Source organism: Chiloscyllium punctatum, chromosome 2 (genome assembly GCF_047496795.1).
Source record: "Chiloscyllium punctatum isolate Juve2018m chromosome 2, sChiPun1.3, whole genome shotgun sequence".
Lineage (NCBI taxonomy): Eukaryota > Metazoa > Chordata > Chondrichthyes > Orectolobiformes > Hemiscylliidae > Chiloscyllium > Chiloscyllium punctatum.
This window is the reverse complement of record NC_092740.1, coordinates 60,412,242-60,439,138: the sequence shown is the minus strand read 5'-3', so window position 1 is coordinate 60,439,138 and position 26,897 is coordinate 60,412,242. Positions and strand designations below refer to the sequence as shown.

General features: G+C 38.2%; 1 protein-coding gene across 4 annotated transcripts in view; it reads left to right on the top strand.

Annotated features, from left to right (window-relative positions):
* The window catches only part of mctp1a (multiple C2 domains, transmembrane 1a), a 631,196-nt gene that overhangs the window by 504,751 nt on the left and 99,548 nt on the right, over positions 1–26,897 (top strand). For all 4 annotated transcript variants that reach the window (XM_072583109.1, XM_072583115.1, XM_072583100.1 and 1 more), the window contains one exon: positions 4,688–4,807. In XM_072583109.1, coding sequence (XP_072439210.1) covers positions 4,688–4,807 — 120 coding nt within the window. The remainder of the gene's footprint in view (positions 1–4,687; positions 4,808–26,897) is intronic.

Genomic DNA, 26,897 nt, shown 5'->3' with positions numbered 1-26,897 from the left:
AGTTCCCAAACTCAGAGGCTCAATTCAGCTTCATGAGGATCTCACACAACTCAATAATGCAGTTGCTAGAGAAATTCATCATATGTCCTCAGTTGATGGACATTTTTAAAAGTTTTGTACTGGTAAAATATTTACGATACTGGATGCCATTAGTGATTTTAGCAAGTTCCTTGACTCCTCACAACTTTCACCACCCCTTTTAGTACTAACTTTATAACAGATTACCCTTTGATATTGCTCTGCATCTAAGGTTTTCCAATGTAGTATGAGCAACATTTTTCAGGGACTAGGTGGTACCATATACCCAATGGACAATATCCTGGGACATGCTGATACTTCCCAGCTCCATGATAGGAAATTACATAATGTCCTGAAGTATCTCCTTACTGGATAAATAAAGAGTTAGCAAACACACCTCTTTGTGTACAACAAATTTTGGGCAACTTCATGAAACTAACTTAACCTCATCAGAGAAGGACTCTCTGAGTGTATCAGTGTGTGCAGGTATTGTATCCAAGCATATCCTGGAATAAAGTTTACAGTCCATGCTCGAAAGACATACTCCAAATAAAGGGAACACTACTTGACTTTGTTGGTCAACTGGTAATTCCCCATTCACTGCATTGTCATTCTTCAGAAGATTCACCAAGCATACTTAACCAAATATAGTCCACAAGCCCTTGGGGCCATTTCATGACTAGGGATTTTGAAACAATTAATGGAACTTATCATTAATTATAATACTTGTGCCAGATGTAATGATTAATGATAGGAATCTCTCATTCCTACAACATTTTTAAATAGATTCAGGGCCTGTTTGGGAATGAATATGTATGAAGGCCATGCTTAGCTCATCATGGTCGATGACTATATTTTACAATGGCTTGATGTTAAAAAACTGACAACAGTGATCAGTGAAGTAGTTGTAAAAGTCCAAAAGGAACCTTTTGCTACCTACAGTATTCCAAATGTGTTGTTTCCACCAACATTCTACAGTTACCTTATGAGTAATTCAAACAATTTGCAAAGATACTGGGCTTTCAGCATATCACAGATCAACCTAGATACCCTTGGCTCCAGTGGAGACGTAGAATGAACAGTTCAAACAGCAAAAACATCTGCTGAAAGAGAATCCAGATTTTGTTCTTTTACCACTCAACTCCACTCTCCTCAGGGCTTTTTCCATCAGAACTGCTGATGAGCCACAGGTTAAAAAGTCAACTCCCTAAACTGCAGATAACTTGATTATAGGCAGCAACAACTAAAATAATTCAGATTGCTACTCAGAAGGAATGTGAATTCAAAAGTAGGCAGGAGCAGAAATAAAATAAACATTACTGCACCAAAACGTTACCTATCTTAGAACATTGCCACACTGTCTGGGTAAGGGACCTTTATAGGAAGGGTCCTTTCAGAGAGGCACTGGGCAGTACTGATTGCACCTATTAGTGAATGGATTCTATCCATTGCAACTGGCGTCACCTCATCTCATTATTTCAGATTATCCATCTGCCATCGCTATGGCAGGAACTACACATTCACTGGAACAAAATCAGACACTGCTAGTAGTGTGCCACAAAGTGCCACTGCCTTTGACTGATGCCTTGGGTCAGACTACCCTGAATATCTTTTCTAAAAAAAGCTAGCAGAGAAAAATACAGCTCTGAGAACTTGTCATAGACTTTCTTGACATACCTACGAACACGAATGGATCAAGTCAAAGACATAGGAGAGGGGTAGCGGAGAAATAAAGAAAAAAGATGTAGAGTAAATTCTGTAAAGAGAAATAATCTAGCTAACTGCACTGGGGGGATAAGCTTGGGGAGGATTATTGTGTCAGGTCTTTAGGAGCTGGAGCAAACTTGTGATATAGAGCTGATGCTCACTGGGCATAAAAGGCACAATGTCGTTGGAGTTAAGGAAGAAAGATAAAAACAAATAATACATGACCATCTGGTAGCACTCATGGCTGAGACTGAAGGTACAACCACATTGCAAGAGTGCTGCGAGATGGGATTAGAATAGTAATGCAGTTGTTTTGACTTGTGCAGTCTCAATGGGCTAAAGAACCTTTTTCTCTGTTGTAGACGACTGTGACTCTCCTCATCTGTAAAGTTGCAGGACAATGTTGGGAATTTCATGGGTATCCCTACATAAGTGTCATAGAATCTTACAGCCTTGGAAGTCTACAGCACAGAAAAACACACTTCAGTCCATTAGGCCTGCACCAGTTAAAAACAATGACCTAACAATTGTAATCCCCTTTTTCAGCATATGGCCCATATACCTTGGCATCACATGTGTATATCTAAATACTGCTTAAATGTTATGAGGGTTCCTGCCCATATTACCTGTACAGGCAGTGAGTTCCAGACTCCCGTCACCCTCTGGGTGAAAAATCGTTTCTGCACACTCTTTTAAACCTTCTGCCCCTCATCTTAAAACCATGCCTCACTTAATTGATTCCTCCACCAAGGAGAAAGGTTTCTTTCCATCTGTCCATTCTGTGCCCCTCATAATTTTATGTGTCTCGATCATATCCCCTCTCAGTCTCCTCTGCTCCCAGGGAAACAACCCTAGTCTAGTCAATCTATCTTCATAACTGAAACTCTCCAGCCCAGGCAACATTTGGTCAATCCCCTCTGCACCCTCTCCAATGCAGTCACATCTCTCCGAATGTGAATACCAGAACTGCACACAATACTCAAGCTGTAGCCTAACCAATGTTTTATACAGTTTTAGCTAACCACCCAGTTGGTAATCTGTATGACTCAGCAAACAAATGCAAACATCCCATATGCCTTCTTAACCACTTTATCTCCTTATCCTGCTTTCTTAAGGACCCAGTGGTTATACATATCAAGGACTGATCCTACGTGCTTTCCAGGGTCCTATTATCCATTGTATATTCCCTTACCTCATTTATCGTGCCCAAGTGCATCACTTCACGCCTATCTGGATTGAATTCCATTTGCCAGATCAGCCAATCTCACCAGCCCTCTATAATGCGCTGACCCACGAGCCTACAATCCTCGTTGTTTACTCTCCCCCCAACTTTCTTATCATCCACAAACTTACAGATCAACCCTCCTACATTCAAGGCAAAATTGTTTATATATACAAAAAATGGTGATATTTTGTTATGAATGGAGAACATATTCTATTTTGTGAGTGACATTTTTGTGATATATATCTACAAATATGTGACTGCATTGCACTGTTTAGATTTAGATTTAGATTTCTTACAGTGTGGAAACTGGCCCTTTGACCGAACAAGTCCACATAGACTCTCCGAAGAGCAATCTACCCAGACCCATTTCCCTCTGACTAATACACCTAACACTATGGGCAATTTAGCATGGCCAATTCACCTGCCCTGCACATCTTTGGACTGTGGGAGGAAACTGGAGCACATGGAGGAAACCCACGCAGGCACAGGGAGAATGTGCAAACTCCACACAGACAGTCACCCGAGGCTGGAATTGAACCTGGAATCCTGGTGCTGTGTGGCAGCAGTGCTAACCACTGAGCCACAGACAACAAAAACCATGACTGATGTATGAAGAAAATTTCACAATCCTAGATTGATAATATCATGGTCAGTAGTCATGTTTGTGCTATTGATAGATTTATTTCTAAATCCCAAATTGAATGCAACTAAAAAGAAAATATTGAAGAAGTTTACATCACAACAAGTATATGCTTTCAAGAATTCATATGAAATTTCTTTCATTATTATTTCATTTTATATGAACAGGATGACACCTTTTAGGCTCTTTCCTTCAATCAGATACAGGAGGAGACTAGAGCACAAGCATCACTAAATCATTGACCGCTAAACCATTACACTTTTGACTAATTAGTCACTTTCAATTAAGTATGAGCTTTGGGAGAAAACAAAAGAAAAAATCAAGGACAATAAATATTAATGTGTCAAATGTTTCTTTGTAAGAAGGGATTCCTAGGTTATAGTGTTTTTATGGAGATAATTATATCTAGAGATCATCACAAGCAATTGAGTTCTTAAAGGAAGTTTATCCTCTTTAACACCTTCCAAAAATATACACACATGTTCTTGATTACCACATTGGGGGCAATTTTACATTTTATAATTCTAAGTTTACTTATGTAATTCCCCAAACTTCCCATTGACATGAAAATAAACATGGCAATAATTGTTAGAATTACAATTTATTATTCCATGTTGGTTGCCAATTTTCCTAGATCTCAAGTGGAAAATACAGAGATAAAGCATTTTTTTTTCACTGGTGAGACATATGGCAAGACCAGAAGGGTCTGGTGAGAAAAATACTTTTACAAGGGGGAAAAACTTATTTATCCCTGAACTCATCAAAAAAAAAATTGAAGGAAGATAGAAATTGAAATTGAAGATCCTAACCATTGAGCTTCAATGCCCTTATATTGAACAGTTCAGAACTTCAATTTATTAATGTGGCCTATCAGAGTCCAAGTTTAGGGATTAATTTCAGCTGGCATTTTCGTTCTCTCTCGACTATATCAGGGTAACAAAAAATGCCAAGAATTGACATCTGTCTCCGAAAATGTACTTTGTTACAGCCAACCAATAATCATAGAGCTTAAAGTAGATAATTTAAGAAATAATCTGTTTGATTTTACTCTGCATGATTTGTTTAATCAATTATCTTTGTATCTTTATTTTGTCTAGATCTATCTGGTTACAGTTTGGAATTTTGAACTCTATGTTATCCCATTGATGCTGTTCGTTTTGTTGATCTACAACTACTGTTTAATTAGATCAGGAAAGGACAACAGAATAAGCTCTATGGTAAGAATCACATTCTGTCATTTTCCCTGAATCAGCCTCAGGCTAAAACTTATTTGGCCACTAGATTTTTGGAAGATTGACTTATTCTTACAAATAATATATTGCTCAACCTCTCCACAATTAAGTAAGTTTGACATCTCAATAGATATTAATGCTAATAAAACATGGCATTTTGAAAAATGTCCATATTGCGAAGAAGGAAATACTGGATGTCTTGAAGCACATAAAAGTGGATAAAGCCCCAGGACCTGATCAGGTGTACCTAGAACTCTGTGGGAAGCTAGGGAAGTGATTGCTGGGCCTCTTGCTGAGAAATTTGTATCATCGATAGTCACAGGTGAGGTGTTGGAAGACTGGAGGTTGGCTAACATGGTGTCACCGTTTAAGAAGGGAGGTAAGGACAAGCTAGGGATCTATAGACCAGTGAGCCCAACGTCGGTGGTGGGCAATTTGTTGGAGGGAATCCTGAGGGACAGGATGTACATGCATTTGGAAAGGCAAGGACTGATTAGGGCTAGTCAACATGGCGTTGTGTGTAGGAAATCATGTCTCCCAAACTTGATTGAGTTTGTTAAAGAAGTAACAAAGAGGATTGATGAGGGCAGAATGGTAGATGTGACCTATATGGACTTCAGTAAGGCGTTCGCCAGGGTTCCCCATGGGAGACCGGTTAGCAAGGTTAGATCTCACGGAATACAGGGAGAACTAGCCATTTGGATACAGAACTGGCTCAAAGGTAGAAGACAGAGGGTGGTGGGTGGAGGATTATTTTCCAGACTGCAGACCTCTGACCAGTGGAGTGTCACAAGGATCGGTGCTGGATCCACTACTTTTCGTCATTTATATAAATGATTTGGATGTGAGCATAAGAGTATAATTAGTAAATTTGCAGATGACACCAAAACTTGGAGATGTAGTGGACAGTGAAGAAGGTTACCTCAGATTACAACAGGATCTTGATCAGATGGGCCAATGGACTGAGAAGTGGCAGATGGAGTTTAATTTCGATAAATGTGAGGTGCTGCATTTTGGTAAAGCAAATCTTAGCAGGACTTATACACTTAATGGTAAGGTTCTAGGGAGTGTCACTGATCAAGAAGACCTTGGCGTGCAGGTTCATAGCTCCCTGAAAGTTGAGTCGCAGGTAGATAGCATAATGAAAAAGATGTTTGGTTTGCTTTTCTTTATTGATCAGAGTATTGAGTACAGGAGCTGGGAGGTCATGTTGCGGCTGTACAGGACATTGGTTAGGCCACTTTTGGAATATTGCATGCAATTCTAGTCTCCTTCCTGTCGGTAAAATGTTGTGAAACTTGAAAGGGTTCAGAAAAGATTTACAAGGATGTTGCCCAGATTGGAGGATTTGAGCTATAGAGAGAGGTTGAATAGGCTAGGGTTGTTTTCCCTGGAATGTCGGAGGCTAAGGGGTAAGCTTATCGAGGTTTTTAAAATCATGAGGGGCATGAATAGGACAGTTGGACAAAGTCTCTTCCCTGGAATGGGGGAGTCCAGAACTAGAAGGCGTAGGTTTAGTCTGAGAGGGGAAAGATATAAAAGAGACCTAAGGGGCAACTTTTTCACTCAGAGGTTTGTACGTGTATGGAATGGGCTGCCAGAGGAAGTGCTGGAGGCTGGTACAATTGCAACTTCTAAAAAGCATCTGGATGGGTATATGAATGGGAAGGGTTTGGAGGGAAATGGGCCAGGTGCTGGCAGGTGGGACTTGATTGGGTTGTGATATCTTGTTGGCGTAGACTAGTTGGACCAAAGGGTCTGTTTCTATGCTGTACATCTCTATGACTCTATACTGCATTTTTCATCCATCATGCTGATAGGCAGTTTTCTTAAATAAGTTCTGTCTCAGTGTATTTATTATGTATTTTTGAACTTCTTCTCAATTTTATTAATAGTAGCTTGAAATACAAAGTTGTGAAGCCCTGTTGAAATCTGTCACTCCTTAATAAAGAGTAAAGAATGTTATTCAGACTCAAATGCTGCATAGGCTGATGTGTTTTTATTCTCAGTGATTGTCAAAACAAGCAATATTAGATTTGGTACTGATTAGGCATCGGTTTGTAAACAGTAATACTGCTGTGCTGCCCTTCTTATTAAACTCACCAGGGAATTGCAATTTCAATTTGAAAGGTATTTAATTTTTAACCATTCCTTGTACTTAGAAATTAATTGGAGCAATAATAATATTTAATTTTTCAGTATTTGACTATTGTTGAAAAAAACACATTTTGTTTGAGAGGAAAGTATTGGAAGGTTGGTAAATGGGCTCTGATTGGAAGAGACCAATGTCCTGAGATGCCTTGACCAATCAGAGCCTATACATCTGGTTTTGAATTTAAATTATGCCAAGCAGTTAAGTGTCAGTTACCATTAGATTTGTTATTCTCCATGACACCACCTCTACCAGTCAGAGTCCATTTAATAGTCATTCAGCACTCTCCCATCATACAGTGTAAATATTGGTGTTCCCTTCACTTGATTATTTTTGTGAATTGTTCTGATGAGTTCAAGATGAAATACGTCAACAAAATATTTTTTTCTCAGCAGTACTCAACTTTTATTATATGACTATTTGTATTTATTTTTGATTCTAATTTAAACTTAAGCTTTCTTCCTTTGTCTCAATATTTTCCCTTTGATGTTTCCTTTAGTTTTCTCCCATAGCCACTTTCATTTGAAGACTGAAAACTAGCCAAAGGTGTAATTCTATTTAAGTCATAAGCGTTCATTCTCTTATCCAAATATTTGTTAGTACTTTGTGAGCTAGATGGAAAGTGTTGCCAGACTAATCTGGGAAGAAACAATGCCAAAACCATTTATTGTATACTTGGAACCACAAGAAATGATCAGGAATGGAAACTAATTAATTTTCTTTCACACAGTTTAACTAATGTTTCCTAAAATGCCATTTTTTAGTGTGTGGTTTAGCTTTTCTTGTACGAGCTTAGAAGTTAAAGGTATGTCAATACCCTAACAATAGTTTTAAACTGTCACTGACAGAGGCTTGGATATGGGACAGAACAACTATCATTACCCTCACATCTGTCTTAAGTGGTCAGGAAGAATCACGGAATATGAGTGTAAGAAGAGGCCTACCTTGTTTCACAAAAATGACCTCAAATAATTGCCTGAATTAAGAATAAACTTGCATTTTAAAATATTTTCTTTTCTCAATCTTTGGGCATTTAAGTTTTGGCCTGGCTATAGTCTTTACTGATACAACTCATGAGACTGGGACTGAGTAAAGCAAAGCAGCAGCCTGATGTGACCCCCTGTTTACGGGTTGTGCTACTGCAAGATACAGTGATATGTCAAGAGATAGTACAGATACAAGATGAAGCTTATTATGCTATCTTACATTTGACCCTTTGGAACACAATATTGTCTGGCTTCTGAAGCAGACATACAGCTAATTGTAATATGGATTAATTTTTCATTAAGGGGAACTTCAGATAGGAACTTAGGCTAATTCAGTACTCAATTGGGAATTCTAACTTTATTACTATCCCCAATTCTACCAATGTAAATAGTTAGCAAGGCTCTGAGAAAATTTAACTGGCTTGTGACAGAAATATCATTTCAATATTTAATGATTTTACGAAGTTAAATTAGAAAAAATATATCCAAAGTCTTTAGTTATTAAACATGGAATTAAAATAGTTGGTGAAAACTCTGAATTGAATCGGTCAGCAGTTTAGTCAATTTAGTTAACCCATTATTTTATACAGATTATCAAATTTTGCAAATTTTCTTTTTTGTCTCTTATGTAAGTATAGCATGAGGCCAAATATCTTTTTAAAATGATTTGTGAAATATAGATACCCAATTCTAATTTCAGCAGTATCAGCAATATACTTATATCAGAGAATCACAAAGTTGTTAAATTCCAAAAGAACATTATGTCTGCATTGTGTCTCTGAGCATTTTAACTTAATGCCAATCTCCTGCCTTTTCACCGTATCCCTGCACAATTTTTAAACTCATTCGTGGATCGTGGATATTGCTGGCTTGGCCAGTATTTATTGCCAATTCCTAATTCCCCAAACAGCAAATAAGAGTCAATGAAATTGCTTTGTTATTAGAATCATTTTTAGGCTCTACCAGGTAAGGATGGCTGATTTCCTTCCTAAATGACATTAGTGAATCAGATAAAATTTCCAGCAATTGACTGTGGTCACAATTAAGTGAGATATCTATTCCAGATTTTTTTAATTATTGAATTCAAATTTCACCATCTGACATGGTGGGATTCAAACCCATGTCTCCCCAGAACATTACACTAAGGTTCCTATGCCCATTGCCTTCTTAAGTACCTCATTTGAACCTGCTTCCATCACTCTTCCAGGCAGCTTTGGTAATAAAACTTACCAAAGTGACTCAAAGAAGTGTCATAAAACAAAAAGTGACTCCTGTCACACAGGGAGATAGTGGATAGGCTGTGAGGAGTGTCTTAAAGGCAAAAAAGCAAGGTAAGATGTCAAATAGTTATATCAATATATGGAGGGTAAAATGTGTGGTTAAGAACTTCAGCAGCAGATGAGCTAAGAAGGTACAATGTCTAGCAATGTTATGGCAGTAGAAAAGGGTGATGAATTAGTCCACACAAACTGTAGCATCTGACAATGAATTGCAGTTTATGTCACCAATTTGATATTATGAAGAAATATTTTGTATCAACCTTCCCTGATCACCAAAAGGTAATGAAATAAATTCAGATATACTTCAGCACAGACATGTGTCCGTTTCATTTCTCAGCTCCTCCTATTGTAAGAACCATGGGGATAAAAATTAATGGCCTTCCGGACATCCTTCTTTTGGAGCTAACAGAGGTTAGATTTAAGCTTCAGTCTGGACCCAGTGATCCTCACTTCCCCAGGCAGACAGAGAATGATGATTGCAAGGACTCTAAGGCTGGGAGTTCCCACAAAATTAGCTTGAAGCAATATATCTGCAACCCTTATGGCAAATGGGAAAGTTGGCCCACATTATCTTTTGAAATATGCCATGGACCTTTAAAGTTTTTGACATTTACAGGTGTTAACATCTCTCTTAAAGAGAAAACCAGCCCCCACACTGCAAACATGTTTTGACAACCTCAACCCTAGCTCTCTCCAAAATAGGACAGCCATGTCTGCAAAGTATCCCAGTGAACTTTGGTAGGGGAAGGATGAGACATCACTGACAAATGATAATTTCTTAAAACTTAGATAAAAGCCTATGTATGTTTGAGCCCAATGTGGGCTTGCCAACTTTGATTGGATATATGTTTGATCATAAGATTTCTGCCTCCAACCATCCTGGTCCTGATTGGTAATCCTGCAGATAGTGCCCTATGCATATGATATTACGGCACACCATTTTCTTTTATAAAGACACAAAGTGCTGGAAAAAAACTCAGCAAGTCTGAAAGTATTTATGGAGAGAGAAACTGATGTAACATTTCAATCCAATAGGACTTTAGTTCCATGAAAGTGGAGACTCAGGTAGTTAGTTAAGATAGTGAAACTTGGTATGCTTTCCTTTATTGGTCAGAGCATTGAGTATAGGAGATGGGAGATCATGTTGCAGCTGTTCTGGACATTGGTTAGGCCACCTTTAGAATATTGTGTGCAATTCTGGTCTCCCTCCTATAGGAAGGATGTTGTGAAACTTGAAAGGGTTCAGAAAACATTTACAAGGATGTTGCTAGGGTTGGAAGGTTTGAGTTATGGGGAGAGGCTGAGTAGGCTTGGGCTGTTTTCCCTGGAGTGATGGAGGCTGAGGGGTGACCTTATAGAGGTTTATAAAATCATAAGGGGCATTGATAGGGTAAATAGACAAGGTTTATTCCCTGGGATTGGGAAGTCCAGAACTACAGGGCATCGTTTAGGATGAGAGGGGAAAGATTTAAAAGGGACCTAAGGGGGCAACTTTTCATGCAAAAGGCCGTGCAGGTATGGATTCAGCTGCCAGAGGAAGTGGTGGAGGCTGGTACAATTACAACATTTAAAAGGCATCTGGATTGGTAGATGAATAGGAATGGTTTAGAGGGATATGGGCCAAGTGCTGGCAGGTGGGACTAGATTAATTTAGGATATTTGTTCGGCATGGATGAGATGGACTGAAGGGTCTACTTCCGTACTGTACATCTCTATGACTCTAAGACTTCTTCAGAACTGAAGGGAGCTGGAAAAGTGATTCTTTTGTGCTGTGGAGAAAGAAGAGAGGAGGAAAGTGGAATTGATTGGAAAATGCAAAGGGAGCACTCGTGGTAGCTAATAGTAGCAGAGAACAGGAATAGACGAACAATAAATTTTAATGATAGGTGTTGATAGCAGAAAATAGATCAGTTATATTTGAACATGTGCTCATGGTAAAGTCTCTAAAAATCCAAAGTCCTAGGCTAATTCTCTGGGGATATGAGTTCAAATCCTACCACATCAACTAGTAGAATTTAAATTTTAATTTAAAAACCCAGAATTGAAAGCTAATCTCAAGAATGATAATGTGTAACATTATCAAATGCTGTAAAACCCTATTTCAATCACTAATGCCCTTTAAAGAAGGATATCTGCCACTCTTACCAGTCTGGCCCATGTGTGACTCCACACCCACAGTAATGTGGTGGACACTTAGCTCCTTTTTTAATAGATATTTTTAATTTAAAAAGATTTAAAAGTTTTTTTTTATAAAATTACAAAAATAATGCAAACGAGTGTATTCCACTTTACAATATAATAACCATCTTTGAAATGGCCTTTCGAACCAGTGAGTTCAAAGGCAATTAGGGATAAGCATTTAATACTGGCCTTACCAACGAAGTTCACATTGCATGTTAGCATAAAGAAAATGATACAAAAGTGATTTTCCTCAAGCTTCACGAAATGGAGGCATCCACTCCTCAACATTTGCTTAAACTTGTATGTTAACAGAAATCCTCTCAGGAGCTGAACCAGTGCAGGGTTAACCTACTACCAGTCAGATAGGGAGGTCTTCAAAGCCAGCCTGAAGTCCTCCACCTCTTCCACCTCCATCCACTGTGTGTTGCCCAGAAAATAGCCTAGGGACTGGATGAAGCTGGCTATTCATCAAGTTTCCCACAGTCTAAGCTGAAAACTTGTAATTGAGTCTGTTAGACATTTTTTATTGTAATTTTTAAAAAATACGTTGTCATTAATTGTGAAACAAATTGTATTTTGTGAGGTGGAATTGCTTCTCAATATTTTTGATTGAGGTTTTACATTATTTATTGATTTCCTATCAGTTTTCAGCTCTGTGCAGCATAGAGGGACTATGCTTCAGCAGGGACTATACGTTTGATTGCTATGTGAGCTTGAGTAAGAAAGTCTCCTTCTTCAAAATACTGTGCCAAACCTGTCAGTTTAACTCCTGCAGGGCTGACTATTAAGCAGCTGACTGACAAATTCATCAGATGTATGACTGCATTTTGAATCAAGCATCACACAAAATGTGAACTTGCAGTAACAAACTCGGTACTGTCAATATTTTATAGTTAGGCTGCTACATTGATTGTTTTCTTTTGCCAAACTTTCTAAGTATCACAATTAGTAATGTAGATGGGAGCAAAACTTTGCAAAGGAACATCAGTAGTTCCAGTGAGTAGTTTATTTCCAGTGGGGCTTTGCAGGATTTAGGGCTGGGGCCCTTGCTGCTTGTATTATAAGTTCATGATTTGGACACAAATCTAGGGGTATGATCAAAACGTGTGTGGGTGATATATGAGTTATTTAGATCATGAGGAGGACATTGACAATAGCAGGAGGATATCAATGGATTGATCAACTGGTCAAAACATTGGCTAATGAAATTTGACCTGGAAAAGTATAAGGTAAAGCACTTGGCGAAGGCTAACAAGTCAAGGGATTACACTATGAATGCTCTGCAAACTACAGAAGATCAGAGGGAATTTGGTGTACGTATCCAAGACCCCTGAAGGGACAAGGCGTTTGGTTAAGAAGGCATATGGGTCATTTGCCTTGATTATCTGAGTCTTCTAATACAACAGCAGGGAAATTGTGCTGGTACTGTATATAATGATGGTTAGGCCACATCTGCATTACTGCACACAGTTCTGATCACCAAGTTTTGGAAGAATATGATTGCACCAGAGAGGGATATTACTCCTTCCGGGGTAGCATACTGGAAATCAAGCATCATTATTCCTGGAACGTTCAGAAGAGATTTTTAAAAAACTTATCAAAATATGTAAAGTTCCCAAATTACCTGACTGACAGACTCAAGTAAACAGAAAACATGGAACATGTTTCTGTACTTAACAAGAATTAGTTTTTATTTCAAATAAATAGATTCAAATCACAGGTTAGCAACTATGAACGGTTGACACTAGTTAAAACATTAATACACTTCTAAACTCTCCCTACACACATATATGGACAGGCTCAGGCAAAAGAACATTGATGTTATGGTTGGAGGGAAATAAAACTAGGAACCACAGTTCAATAGTATTCACTAAAAGGATCCTTTTTCTTATCAGGACATTCCCTTCTACAGTCTCTTCCTCAGGTTTGTTCCATTTGTTCATAAGAGGCACAGGGCATTGGTACTCTAACTGCAAAGTCTCTTAGTTCCTGGTTTAAGGCCATAGTTTACAGCAACTGATGGGAGAAAATAACTGTCTTTCTTCATGTTTCAGCTATTTTCCCTGCTGAAAGAGAGGAATACCACCTCTCCTCCCAGGTTTCTCACTGTATTATTTACATCTACAAGATGTTCAGTTACCCAGGAACAAATTAGAGTTGTTGACAGGCTGATGACCTGTGGCATCTACACTGAAAACAAACAACTCAACGACTTACTGTTGGCTTAAGCTTACTTTTTACATATGCCCTGGAGCTGTGCCATCTTTGCCCCCACTGTTGCAGAGCAATTATGTAAACATGAATTACTCTTTAAAAGAGTATTAAAATCTAAAAGAGCAATTCCTTCCTTAGTTCTTTGTTGTAAAATGGTTCTTTCTCCATTTGAGCCACAAGCAAATCTAAAGTAAAATATGAAGTTGCATTTTTTCCAGGGTACTTTTTATACATTACTGAATGTGTCAATAACTAGGAGGCATAGGTCTAAGGTAAGAGGTAGAATGATGAGAGGAGAGTTGAAGAGATTTTCTTTCACTCGAGATAGTGGGAGTCTGAAACTGACTTCCTAATAGAGTTGTTGTGTCAGAAATTCTCATAACATTTAAGCAGTACTTAGATATCAGTTGTGTTGCCATTGCAATCTCCTTTGCTGACTCCTTGAGCTTATTGGATGCATCTTCTAATCCATAGTCATTTCCACCACCTTAACCCATTCCTCAACATCTTAATGCCAGACCCAAAATGTCTCTTTCAAGCTGGGCTAGAGAGACCTCAGACCCTCGACTAACTTGACCTCTTGAGTGTGATTGGTCTTCTCCCTGAGGCATTACTGGAACTCCAGGGCTACCAGCAATCTAATTCACAGTCAATATTCTGTTCTCACATATCTCACTCACAATACTTGCAGGTATCATCAGCACTACCCTTGGATTTCATAAGGTCAACTTGTCACCATTGCAGTATTGCGCTAACCTTTACCAGCACTTCCACATTCCCAGCAAACCATTGCAATACACCAAATGCCTGGAAGTTTATTTTCACTCCGTAACACTGCCCCTGTTGCTTAGTCGACCTAACTACTACCTATCTAATTTATTTGGTGTCATTCCCATACTTACACACGATTGTTACTTATCTGCAAACTGAATAATCTTTTTATAAAAAGGGAAGACATAAAATTCAGACCAAAACAGATAAACAAATAATGTTGAACTACACTGATTTATACTTGCTATGAAAATGAGGAAGTATTATTGTAATTGTAAATATTATTTTAAGTATTCAACCCCTAAGGTACAATACCTGACATTATCGTCTGAAATGAATAACTTAGCTTGCCCTCAAAAATACACCAGAGCAATTGCGTTTTAGAAGTGAAAAGTGCATCCATGGGTCATCTTTGTCTGGCACAGGCCTCTTTTAGTTTGTGAATGTGGGAGAGAGAGAGAGGGAACACGTCCCTAACTCTTGATAGTTTTCATCCTAGGCTCTTAAAATATATAGCTAGTGAAATAATTGATTTGGTGGTTTTAACTTGTCAAAACTCATTTGATTTAGGGAAGGTTTAAAAATAGCAAATGTAACTCTTTTATTCAACAGTAGAGGGAGGCAGGAAGTAGGAAAATAGAGGCCAATTAGCATAACATTGACAATTGAGAAAATGTTAGAAACCAATATTAAAGACATTATAACAGGGCACTTGGATAAGTTCAAAGTAATCAGGCAGAGCCAACATAATTTTGTCAAAAGGAAATCATGTTTAACTAATTTATTGGAATTGTTTGAAGAAGTAACTTAGAGTCATAGAGTCTTGGAGATGTACAGCATGGAAACACCCTTCAGTCCAACCCGTCCATGCTGACCAGATATCCCAACTCAATCTAGTCCCACCTGCCAGCACCACCCCCCTCTCCCCCCCCGCCCCGGCCCATATCCCTCCAAACCCTTCCTATTCATATACCCATCCAAATGCCTCTTAAATGTTGCAATTGTACCAGCCTCCACCACATCCTCTGGCAGCTCATTCCATACACGTACCACCCTCTGCGTGAAAAAGTTGCCCCTTAGGTCTCTTTTATATCATTCCCCTCTCACCCTAAACCTATGCCCTCTAGTTCTGGACTCCCTGACCCCAGGGAAAAGATTTTGCCTATTTATCCAATCCATGCCCCTCATAATTTTGTAAACCTCTATAAGGTCACCCCTCAGCCTCCGATGCTCCAGAGAAAACAGCCCCAGCCTTTTCAGCCTCTCCCTGTAGCTCAGATCCTCCAACACTGGCAACATCCTTATAAATCTTTTCTGAACCCTTTCAAATTTCACAACATCTTTGCGATAGGAAGGAGACCCGAATTGCATGCAATATTCCAACAGTGGCCTAACCAATGTCCTGTACAGCCGCAACATGACCTCCCAACTCCTGTACTCAATACTCTGACCAATAAAGGAAAGCATACCAAACACCTCCATCACTATCCTATCTACCTGTGACTCTACTTCAAGGTGATATGAGCCTGCGCTCCAAGGTCTCTTTGTCCAGCAATACTCCCTAGGACTTTACTATTAAGTGTAGAAGTCCTGCTAAGATTTGCTTTCATAAAATGCAGCATTTATCTGAATTAAACTCGCATCTGCCACTTCTCAGCCCATTGGCCCATCTGGTCCCGATCCTGTTGTAATCTGAGATAACCCTCTTCGCTGTCCATGACACCTCCAATTTTGGTGTCATCTGCAAACTTACTAACTGTACCTCTTATGCTCACTTCCAAATCATTTATTGTGCTATGGATAAAAGGGAACCAGTAGATACACTGTACAAAGCCATTGGATAAGGTGCCACAGCAGAGATTATTGCAGAGTATAAGAATTCATGGTATTGTCATACATTGGCATAAATAAAATATCAGCTTGCTAACAGGTAGCAGAAAGTAAAAACAAATTGGTCTTTTTCAGGCTGGTGTGACGAGTGGTCAGTGCTGGGGCCTCAAGTCTTTACCATTTGTACAAATGATTCGGATGAAGTTTCTGAGAGAATGATAGCTACATTTGCTGATGACACAAAGCTAGGAAGTGAGTTCTAAAGAGGTCATAAGGGCATAACAAGCCTACAAAAGGATATCAATAGATTAAGCAAGTGGACAGTGATCAGGCAAATGGAATATATTGTGAGAAAATGTCAATTTTGTCAGAAAGAATATAAATGAAGCATATTGTCTAAATAGTGAGAGATTGCAGATCTTTGAGATGCAGAGAGATCGAGGCGCTTGAATCATAAAAGGTTAGTATGTAGGTATAGCAAGTAATCAGGGAAAACTAAGAGGATGTTATGTTTCATTGCAACAGGAATTGAATGCAATAGTAGGGAGATTATGCTTCAGCTATAGAGGGCATTGGTGAGACCAAGTCAAGAGTATTGTGTATAGACCTGGTCACTGTACTTACAGAAGGATGTTGATGCATTGGAAGTAGTTCAGAGAATTTTATGAGACTAAAACCTGGAATGACTGGATTGCTGTATTAAATGGGAAAAATCAGTGAAAATAAAAGTTTAAATACTGTTATGTTGGATACTTTTGGAACAAGTAATGCAGCTTAGGAAAATTTGTTGCATTATCTATATTAAGGTTGTATGTGGTCAGTTATGTTTGTAGAACAGACAAGAACGAGCAAAGGAGAAAGTGTTGTTTCAAGCGTTCATGTCCCAGACTTACAATGATCACACCAGACAGTGAAATGATATGACTCCCATGATTGATGAATGGAATCACATGTATTCTTGGTGATTGGTAAATTCGAATAATGCAACACCCATGTATGGGTGGTATAAAAATCAATGTTTTGTAGCAATCATTTTTCCCACAGGAAGAGTGAGCCTCCCTTCCATATGCATGAGTAATGAGTGATGAAGCCTCCACCTGCTGTGTCTTTAATCATGTTTTGATGAAACACCTAATCTTTCTTACTGGAAAATCATATCTGTTTAACTCTCAAGTACAATGTCTTAATGTCTTAAGGTAGCACAACTTCTCCTTATCAGAAAAGAGCTATTTGCACTGGGCCGAGCATTGTCCACACTGTAAACTGGCCATGGTACATTTGGGGACAATATTGGTACTGATTTGGTGGTGTGCTTTTAAGAGCATCGTTAATTGCGTTCTGCAATGATGTATTCCATGATGGGTGAGCTCCGGATTCTGTTTAACTTCATAGTGGAAAGAAAATTTGATATAATTGGCTGTCTTCTCTCCAAAGGTGTCTGGTATTTCTCTTACTATCTGTTTAACAAAGACAGTACAAGAGATTTGGCTTGAGAATGCTATCTGATGCTTATAGGTTCCTTATGATCCTAATTCATTTTATTCTTCAAGCAGATGATGCTAAAGAATAAGAGTTGATGCAAGCCAGAGCAGAATTGTTAGAGTTTGGGGTGTAGCTATTGTCACCTAATATTAAGAGTCAATCCTTTGAAAGAAATTTCCAGATAGTTTATTACATTTGTTAAGGAGCAGCAGTTTAGATACAAACATTAGTTAATTAGACAAAAAAGGGTAAAGAACTCATGAGAATTTTACAACAATTCACTCATGCAACAGAAAGAACGTGGTTGGCATGGAGGTGCAGTAATCTCATTAAAGTTGTGAAGGCAGTATCCTACTCTTCAGCTGAAATATTAGGAAGGTAGCTTTTCCCAATCTCCCATTTTCTAACTGAACAAGACAGCCCCTGATGAGAACTGCCCCCTACCAGGCCACCTAACGGGGACTTCCTGACAAGGCCCAAAGCACCTAGTGATAGGCCCCATTTCTCGGAGATGATAGTTTACATTGTGTCAATCACCCACTTGAATCCTTCTTGACATTAGTTCAGTGAATTGTTATGACCTTGGTGAATCTGGTGATTCCAATGTCCCTTCTTGCACCTTGTACGTTCCTTTTGAGACATTAAATTGAGGATGCAGGAGTGATCCCTTCATTTACCCATTGGCCCCTGCCCAATTTGTGCCCAGCTTATCCTTAATATTCTCAATTAGTGAATCCAGCCCTGTCTATGACATCAAAAATGTCAAAGATCCTAATTGAATTTATGAAATGATAGGTGTTTTCTGATGTAACGGATACACTTTCACACTTTCTTGTGGTTTCCAGGCAATAATTTACTACAAAGTTTGTAACAGCTTTTCCAGTCCCACTGGCTTTGAGCTCATATCTTCTTCATTGGCAATGTGCTATGCACATGGGAGGATAATAAGTTTTAAAAACCTTAAACAAGAAAACTCTGACTAACAAAAGAGCTCACTCTGTGAAATTTCACATGACACTACTGAATTTCTTTGAAAAACTGAACAATCCAATCTTTTCATTCACTGTTCCCCTGAGATTATTAAAGAGCTTTGCCTTTTTTTTCTGAAGGTGCTTATGTGATGTTTTGCTCTTAGACAAATATAATCACTAAATATCAAGTGAATAGCTGCTGTTACACATCTAAATCCCTGTGAAGCTTTGGTTCAGTTACTTTTAATGTTTCACATAGGAGCTGCCTGAAGGCTTAGTGGTAAATCGTTTGGCTCATATTTCTTTCGTTGAATCATAATTTGTGTGATTGAATTTGTTGGTGTTCTCTATCAGCTCCTGGAGGTCCACTGATTGTAAAGCACAAGGTTGCCTTGGGTCCTCAAGGACTGCTTATTTATGCGAGCCCTCCCCTTCACCTCAAGATACTGTCCATCTTTTTGGTAAACCACAGACACAGTACAGAGTTGCTATCAGTAGAGCCTGCAGCAAGGAGTGCAATTCTAGCTGGAAACAAGCCAGTGTGAATTTTGGGATGACTAATATAATTCAATAAATTTCAAACATAGTTTTTGAAAGACATATCTTAATATATGGTTTGTGGTCAATTGGCTTGCTGCCTGCTTCTTACAGCTTGTTCCACAAGCTGAGCAGGATGAAGCGAGTCTTTGAAATATCTTGTTTTTCTTAGTAAACTCCAATGGATGCAGTGGAAAGCAAAATACCAATATTCGTCTCTTAACAATTCAGAGGCCAATCTCACTTGAGCAGAGTGTAATTTCTTCTAGATGGCATGTAGCCAGTCTTAGCACATGGCAATCCAAGTGACATGCCAAAACAATGCAAGCCACATTCCTAACTTCCTGATATAAATAAATTAAGAATCTGGATCTTGTTGTGCAGGTGACAATTTAAAAGTTTGCAGGTGACACAGAACTTGGAAGGATTGTAAACTCTGAGGAACTCCACAAGGTGGAGTGAGCGGATAGGTGACAGATGAGGTGCAATACAGAGAAGTGTGAATCGGTGCACTTTGGAAGGAAGAAAATCGAAAGACAACATAAAATAGGTGAAGAGAGCAGTTATAAAGCATCCAGTGTTCTTGGTTTTAGTGCTGTGGGTCTGGAATCACATATAGTTCAGCCTCAGTGAAGACAGCAGATACTCCTTCCCTGAGGGTGTTAGTAAACCAGGTGATTGTTTTATGACAACTGCTTCACAGTTACCATTACTAATGGCAGATATATTAATTCAATTTCAACTTCTACCAGCTACCCTGGGGGGAATCGGAACCAGAACATCAGCATGGGCCATTATACTACCAGTCAATACAATTGTGCCACGATCTCCTGCCAGTATTGTGCTATGACTGTAACATATAACATAAGTGACAGAGATTGTTGGTAGCACCTGTTAAAGTAAACAAGTACTTTCACACTTGTTAAGCAAACATTACATACTATGGATTCTAGATGACAGGATTCAAGAATAGGTGATAAGAAAGAATAATTTATAAATTCTCTTCTTTTGAAGACAATTCTAGCTATGTTACTTCCATTCTACTGAAGTAAGATAACACACCTGGGTGAGCTTCGATACGTGCATGACATACAGCTCCACTTCTCTATTCACTTCACTTGGTCTCGTTGCTAACTCTCTGCTGCCAGGTTCCATTTCTTAGAATAAGAATATAGAATTGTGATAGGACAGGAGGAGGCTATTCAGTCAACTCTCTACAACAGCAAATCAGCTATGATTTTTTGCAGAGCAGTGCAACATTTTTTTCTCTTCAGGTGCTTGTCCAATCTTTTTTTTTACTTTGAACACCTCTATCAAATTTCTTCTGAAACTTTTCTTCCCCAAGGATAAGAGCCGAACTTCTCCAATTTATCTATTTAATCGAAGTCACTCATCCCTAGAACCATTCCCATAAATACTTTCTGCATCCTGTGTTAGCCTTTTACATTCGTCCTAAAAAATTGGACGCACCATTCCAGTTGAGGCCAGACAATGCTTTTTAAATCTTTAAAGAATACTATATTGCTGTGTACAAAGCCCAGGATCTCAAATTGTTTTTTTAAGAATTTCTCAACCTGCCCTGCTACTGTCAACAATTTGTGCACATATAAACCCTCAATCTCACTGTTCCTGCATGCCTTTTACAATTGTATACAGGTAGTTCTTCTATAACGCAATGGTTGCGATCTTGTGCGACCCCACGTCATAGAAAAATTGCTCTTTCAAAACAGCGCCAAAAGTGTTGGTGATGTAATCATGTTACAATCAACGCACATTTTAAAAGTTTGCGCTTTAGAAACACTGTCCCCAGTTTGTCAATCACATGACAGTGAATTTGCATTGACAAGAATGACCTATACTTTATATTATGTTGCTTCTCTTCATTATTCCTACTAAAATATATCACTACACACTTCTCTACATTAGATTTCATCAGCCATGCGTCCATCTATTCAATTTATGTCCTCTTGAAGTCTCCTACTGTTCTCCTGACAGTTAGCAATACTGTCCACTTTTCTTCATGAAGACTTTGAAATTGTTCCCGTACACCCAAGTCTAGGCCATTAATGTACATGGAAGAAAATCTCTGGTCTTAGAGCATATCCCTAGGGAACCTACTGTATATTATCTTCAAGTCCAAGAAAAATTGTTCAGGGGAGACAATGCCTAGTGATATTATTCCAAGTCTATTAATCTGAGGACCTGGGTTTGAATACCGCATGGTAGATGCTGGAATTTGAATTCAATAGAAAGTTTTATGATAGCTGTGGAACTGTTGTCAATTATTGGAAAAACCTATTTCGTTCAAAGATGTCTTTTCGGGATAGAAATCTGCTCCCCTTACCTAGTGTGACCTACATATGACTTCAGAGCCACAACAATGCAGTTGACTCTTATTCACCCTCAGTCTAGTTAAGAATGGGCAACAAATGCTGGCTTTACTAGTTATGCCCACATCATGAAAATGAATGAAACAACTATAGGCAGTTCTGTAACACAATGGTTGCATTCTTGTGCAATCCTGCTTTATAGAAGCGACGTTTAAAGTGTTAGCAATGCAGCTTTTAAAAGTTCGCACTTTAGAAGTAGTGTCCTCAATTCATCAATCGCGTTACAGCAAATTCACATAAACAAAACACATGTAATAGCAGAACGACCTGTATTCTTTTTTTTCTCTCTCATTCAGCCAAATCTATTCCCAATTTGCTATTCACCCTGAATGCTTGATATCTCTTCGGACTGGGGAGTTGTACAGACTATATTATTGCCATTGACACTTTTGATTTCTTGAACTCCAACCTTTCTGTCAAGTCTGTTATATAGATAGTTTCTTGATTGATAAGGGGTTAAAGGGTTATGGGGAGAAGGCAGGAGAATTGGGTTGAGAAACATATCAGCCATGATCGAATGACAGAGCAGACTTGATGGACTGAATGGCCTAATTTTGCTTCTGTGTTTATGATCCTAGGTAGCTCTTAATCAATTACCTTTGGATGTCCATATTTGACTCTTCAGCACCATTTTCTGTAGCGTCACCTCTAACTGATTATGCCACGCACACCTGCATTTCTGACTGCCCTTTTGGTGACAGCATTAGAGCATGCACAGGGGATATATCCAGTCATATACACAATAGGTGGATCATGATGTCACTGTTTGTTCTGGTGTTGGGACCTCAACACTTGGTACATTTCCAGTTCTAAACTTTGCATTGCATTGGCGCTCAAAGTGATTTTTGACCAGCTGCCCTATTACAGCCCAGAATACTCCAAATTCATCTGAAAATGTTGTGTATCCTCCTGAGGCTGAAGGACCAATAGCAGGCCCTTTATTATAGGCAGATCAGCAGCTACACATGAAATGTGTCAAAATGGATCACTAATGTGCTTATGTGCCCTTCTAGAGGAACTCTCCAATACTAGACACAGTGCTCATCAAGATTTCTGGTGGTTTATCGCAAGCACAGCCTCACCTCATGAGAGCATAGCCCTTGCCACCAGCTATTTAAAAACCAGCTGAAGAGGAAGTGGAGGCAACCACTATAATCCCTTTCTGGACAGGTTTTCGTGACTGTCTAATAAAAAAATATTTATAAAGAAACATATCTATCTGCCTAACTATCTGTCATCCATCAATATTTAATGACAATGAAGTAAAAGTGCTCACTCCAATCTCAAAGAAAGCAATTCACAAAGATCTAGTGATCTCTGCAAATTGGATATTACCTTTCTCTTTAAGCTGGTACCAGTGTCAATGGGATCTCCAGATGTCCAGCAAAGATGATATCATCAAATATGGGAAACAACTAATCACATAAAAATATTCTCACAGGATGTAAGCTGGGAATTGAAATATATTTGACAGAGAGCAAGATAAATGATTTTGATATGCCCTAAAGATGAAACATCATAAAATATCTTCGAAATTATTTTTAAAATATTGAGTTTATTATCATCCTGGAAGAAATTGATTTTTTAGAAACATAAAATAATGTTTTTAGGGCCAGACTTAGTGAACTTAGTACACTATTAAAAACCCAGTTGTACTTCATTCAACAAGCAGTAACTTTTTCAAAGGATCTTACAGTAAGATTAATATTGCAAAAGGGCAAGTTCTCATCAGAGATTTCCAAATGAGTACAATTGGAGGGTAGTTCAACTGCACATCCCAGGAGAAAATTAAAATCACTGACAGCACTTTCTGGTTTCCTACATTTAACTGTATATGTGTGAATTCCACATAGAGAAGTTCCTGTCAATTTCACAGTTTTGCCACCATTATTACCACAAATGTCAGACCATTATCGTCTATATCTAAATCTGCTTTACCCTCTGTCAAATGCATAATTGAAATAAAGATATAGAAGTCAATCTATAGAGCCAGCTGTAACATATCTAATTTCCCATTTTTAGGTGATAATTTATTATTTTCAAATGAATTACGCTGCAAAACGTTATGGTGGTGGGAGGCACAAATAAGAAGAGTGTTATTTCCTCTGATATTATTTTTGATTATTATCACTTCTTGAACTCTACTGGGTGGACATCATGCTGTGTGATATCAATTATACTGATCCCTACCCAATTTGTATAAAAGTAATTGCTTCTTAACCAAATTTAAACTATTTATTGTGTACGATTTCACATCATAATTTCTACATATCCATATGATATTGATTTTAAGTTGATTGTTAAAAGAATACTAATAGCATTATTATTATATAATACTCTGTGATGAGTTTAACGGGAAAACGCGGAAGCTTTAAAAAATATAGAAATTGAAGGATAAGATGCATTTTTGCAATGCTAGTGGTAGTACAGCACAAACTTGTGACAATTTACAATCCATGGGATATGTCTTCTTCCCCACAAGTTGCTGGCCAAATTTTACCCTAATCGATTTACTTCATTAAAGTTTGGGGCCGGTAAACTTTACATTTCCAGTAAATGACAGTACTGAATTTATTAATGGAGAATAGCTTATGTAAATGTGGTCCTGCAGAGGGAGACATAGTTCACAGAATAACTATGTTTTTCTTCATACTGAACAGCTGCCAAGTTTAACAAACCCTTTATCCTGCTGCTCTGTGTAATGTACATTGTGAAATTTGTAACAGATGTGCTGTTCATATTCAAAACTCATCTCAAGCAGAGCAATGTGAATGATAAAAAAGCACAAATGATAAATCCCAAAACCAAAATGTAGCTGATTGATAGAATTAGCATGACATCCATCTGAAGTTGTTCAACAGCTGACAGTTGAGCATATTGTCATCTGAGTGAAGATCCTCCGGTGGTATCTGCGGCATCACTAAGTAGTGCTTTGGGCAGGATATTTTCTCAGCTGTCATTCAATAAAAATAAATGTTAACTTCTTCAAACTGAACAGTTAAAATAAGTTGCCAAATTTGGCATGTAAATGATAGTGCTAAATTCACAATCATAGGTAGCAAGGTTTACAATGGAGGATACAAAAATATCTTGATCAAAGGATTTCATCTTGCAATCGACTGAATTCTTATATTCATTGAAAATTCTCTCTCTGCCCATTTTTATTGCTACATTCACCAACGTTTACTGCTAGTCCTCCTTCTATAGTTAGAGAAAGAGGGTATTCTGTAGAGTTCACTTGTTCTCTGATCTAATTTCAGTGGAAGAGGTTTTGAACTCTCTGCAAAATCACTTTCCCTGATCTTTGCTATTTTCTAATCTACCTGTTCAGTGATGTAAAAATAAGGACTGCAGATGCTGGAAACCAGAGTCTAGATTACAATGGTGCTGGAAAAGCACAGCACGTCAGGCAGCATCCGAGGAGCAGGAAAATCAACGTTTCTGGCAAAAGCCCTTCATCAGGAATAGTGATGTGTCTAGGGTAGTTGGGACTTTAATCCAGGCCTACTGGCTCAGAGGTAGGGACACTACCACGGTGCACAAGAGCACTCTGCCCCCTAAGTTATTTTTATATGTTACCACAGATGACCGAACAGTTTTTTTTCCCCATTACCATATCACCCATGCTAGTTTTCATCTATTAATTCCCCTAAGATTTCTTTTTCATTTAACCAATTTTCTAATCAACCTGTTCAGAGATGTTATTACACAGCTTTGGGACAGGTGGGACTTTAATCCGGGCCTTTCAGTTCAGGGGTAGGGACACTACCACTGAGCCCTTTCCCCATGCTTGTTTTTCTTAAATCACTTTTCTCTATCTCAATCAATGAAACCTTTTCTTTTTTTTATTGATCTATTATTGTAATACACCTGTTTGGAGATGTTATTACACACATTTAGAGCAGGTAGTATTTGAACCTGGGTCTCTTGGTCCAAGGGTAGGGACACCACTACTCGGTCACAAGACGGCCCTTTCACCTACGTTTTAACTTACTTTCAAAACTAGCAAGAGTTGTACTTTGCCACTTTTGGTGGTCTGTTAGTGAATTTAATCTGTACAACTGCTCATTCTGATTGGTGCATGCAATGTTTTTGTACAATATTATTCTTTTCAGATCTTTGTAATCATACTAAAAACCATTTATATGAAATTTGGAAAATTTCAATATTTAAATAATAAAAGGCATAGTTAATCCTACATGCTTTACGGGAATTGACCCCCATCTCTTTGAACCACTCAACACATGTTTTGTACAAAAGTGATAGAGGTCAAAGTTTGACAGAAACAAAAGTATAATCTATAACAAACATATTTCATAAATTCTCTGTATTAATGTGAGTTTTATTTGATCAATAGTATTCTGAATTATAATTCATCATTTCAAACAACATTTTTGGAGAGAGAAACAGAGTTAGTTTGTTGAGTCTGGCATGACTCTTCTTCAGTCTTGAAATGCTAACTCTGTTTCTCTCTCCAGAGACGCTGACAGGTCTGCTGAGCTTTCTCAGCACTTTCTGTGTTTATTTCAGATTTCTAGCATTCACAGTATTTTGTTTTTAATTATTCATCATTGAATTTCTGGGAATGACATTGGATCTTCTAGAAACAGCAAATTAAAAGTGGTGTAAAATTGCCTGTCGATTTGCTGGTGTCATTTTGTGCAACCTCTGAAAGCCAATTTCACTCCAACTGATTCACTAAAAGTTTAAAATAAAAAAGTAGCATCAATAGCAAAATTCCTACAAAGTCAGCAGCCAAAAGGTTAATGAGAAGTGGGCACAGGATAGTAATTCTCAACGGCTTTTGACAAACTGACCATGCATTGTAAAAGAGACTGATCAAAATGACTAATAACTAGGTTATTGACTCTGTGTGAAGTCAGCTGAACCATAGGTGCTATGGACTGACCCCAATGTTTCTAGACAGACCTCAATCCATACACTGTCAATAACCTATTATTACATTTGCACACATAAGATGTAAATCAATTCCCACACAAACATACATTGTGATCTATTTATGTGCCATAGTCTTGGAGAAATCAAGTCCAGGCCAGCTGGATTAATTGATCTACCAACCAAATCTTTGATACCATGAGGTTAGTCATTTTCCTCAATCCATTTTAACTTCCAATAAAATTATCAAAACTTATTCAGATTTTTATTTTTGAAAACATTTCATCAAATAATATGTTTTGTCTTGGTGATAGATTATAAAGACAGGATAAAAATTAAAATAGCAGATCACCCCCTTCTATTAACACAGCTTCTTAGTGTTTTA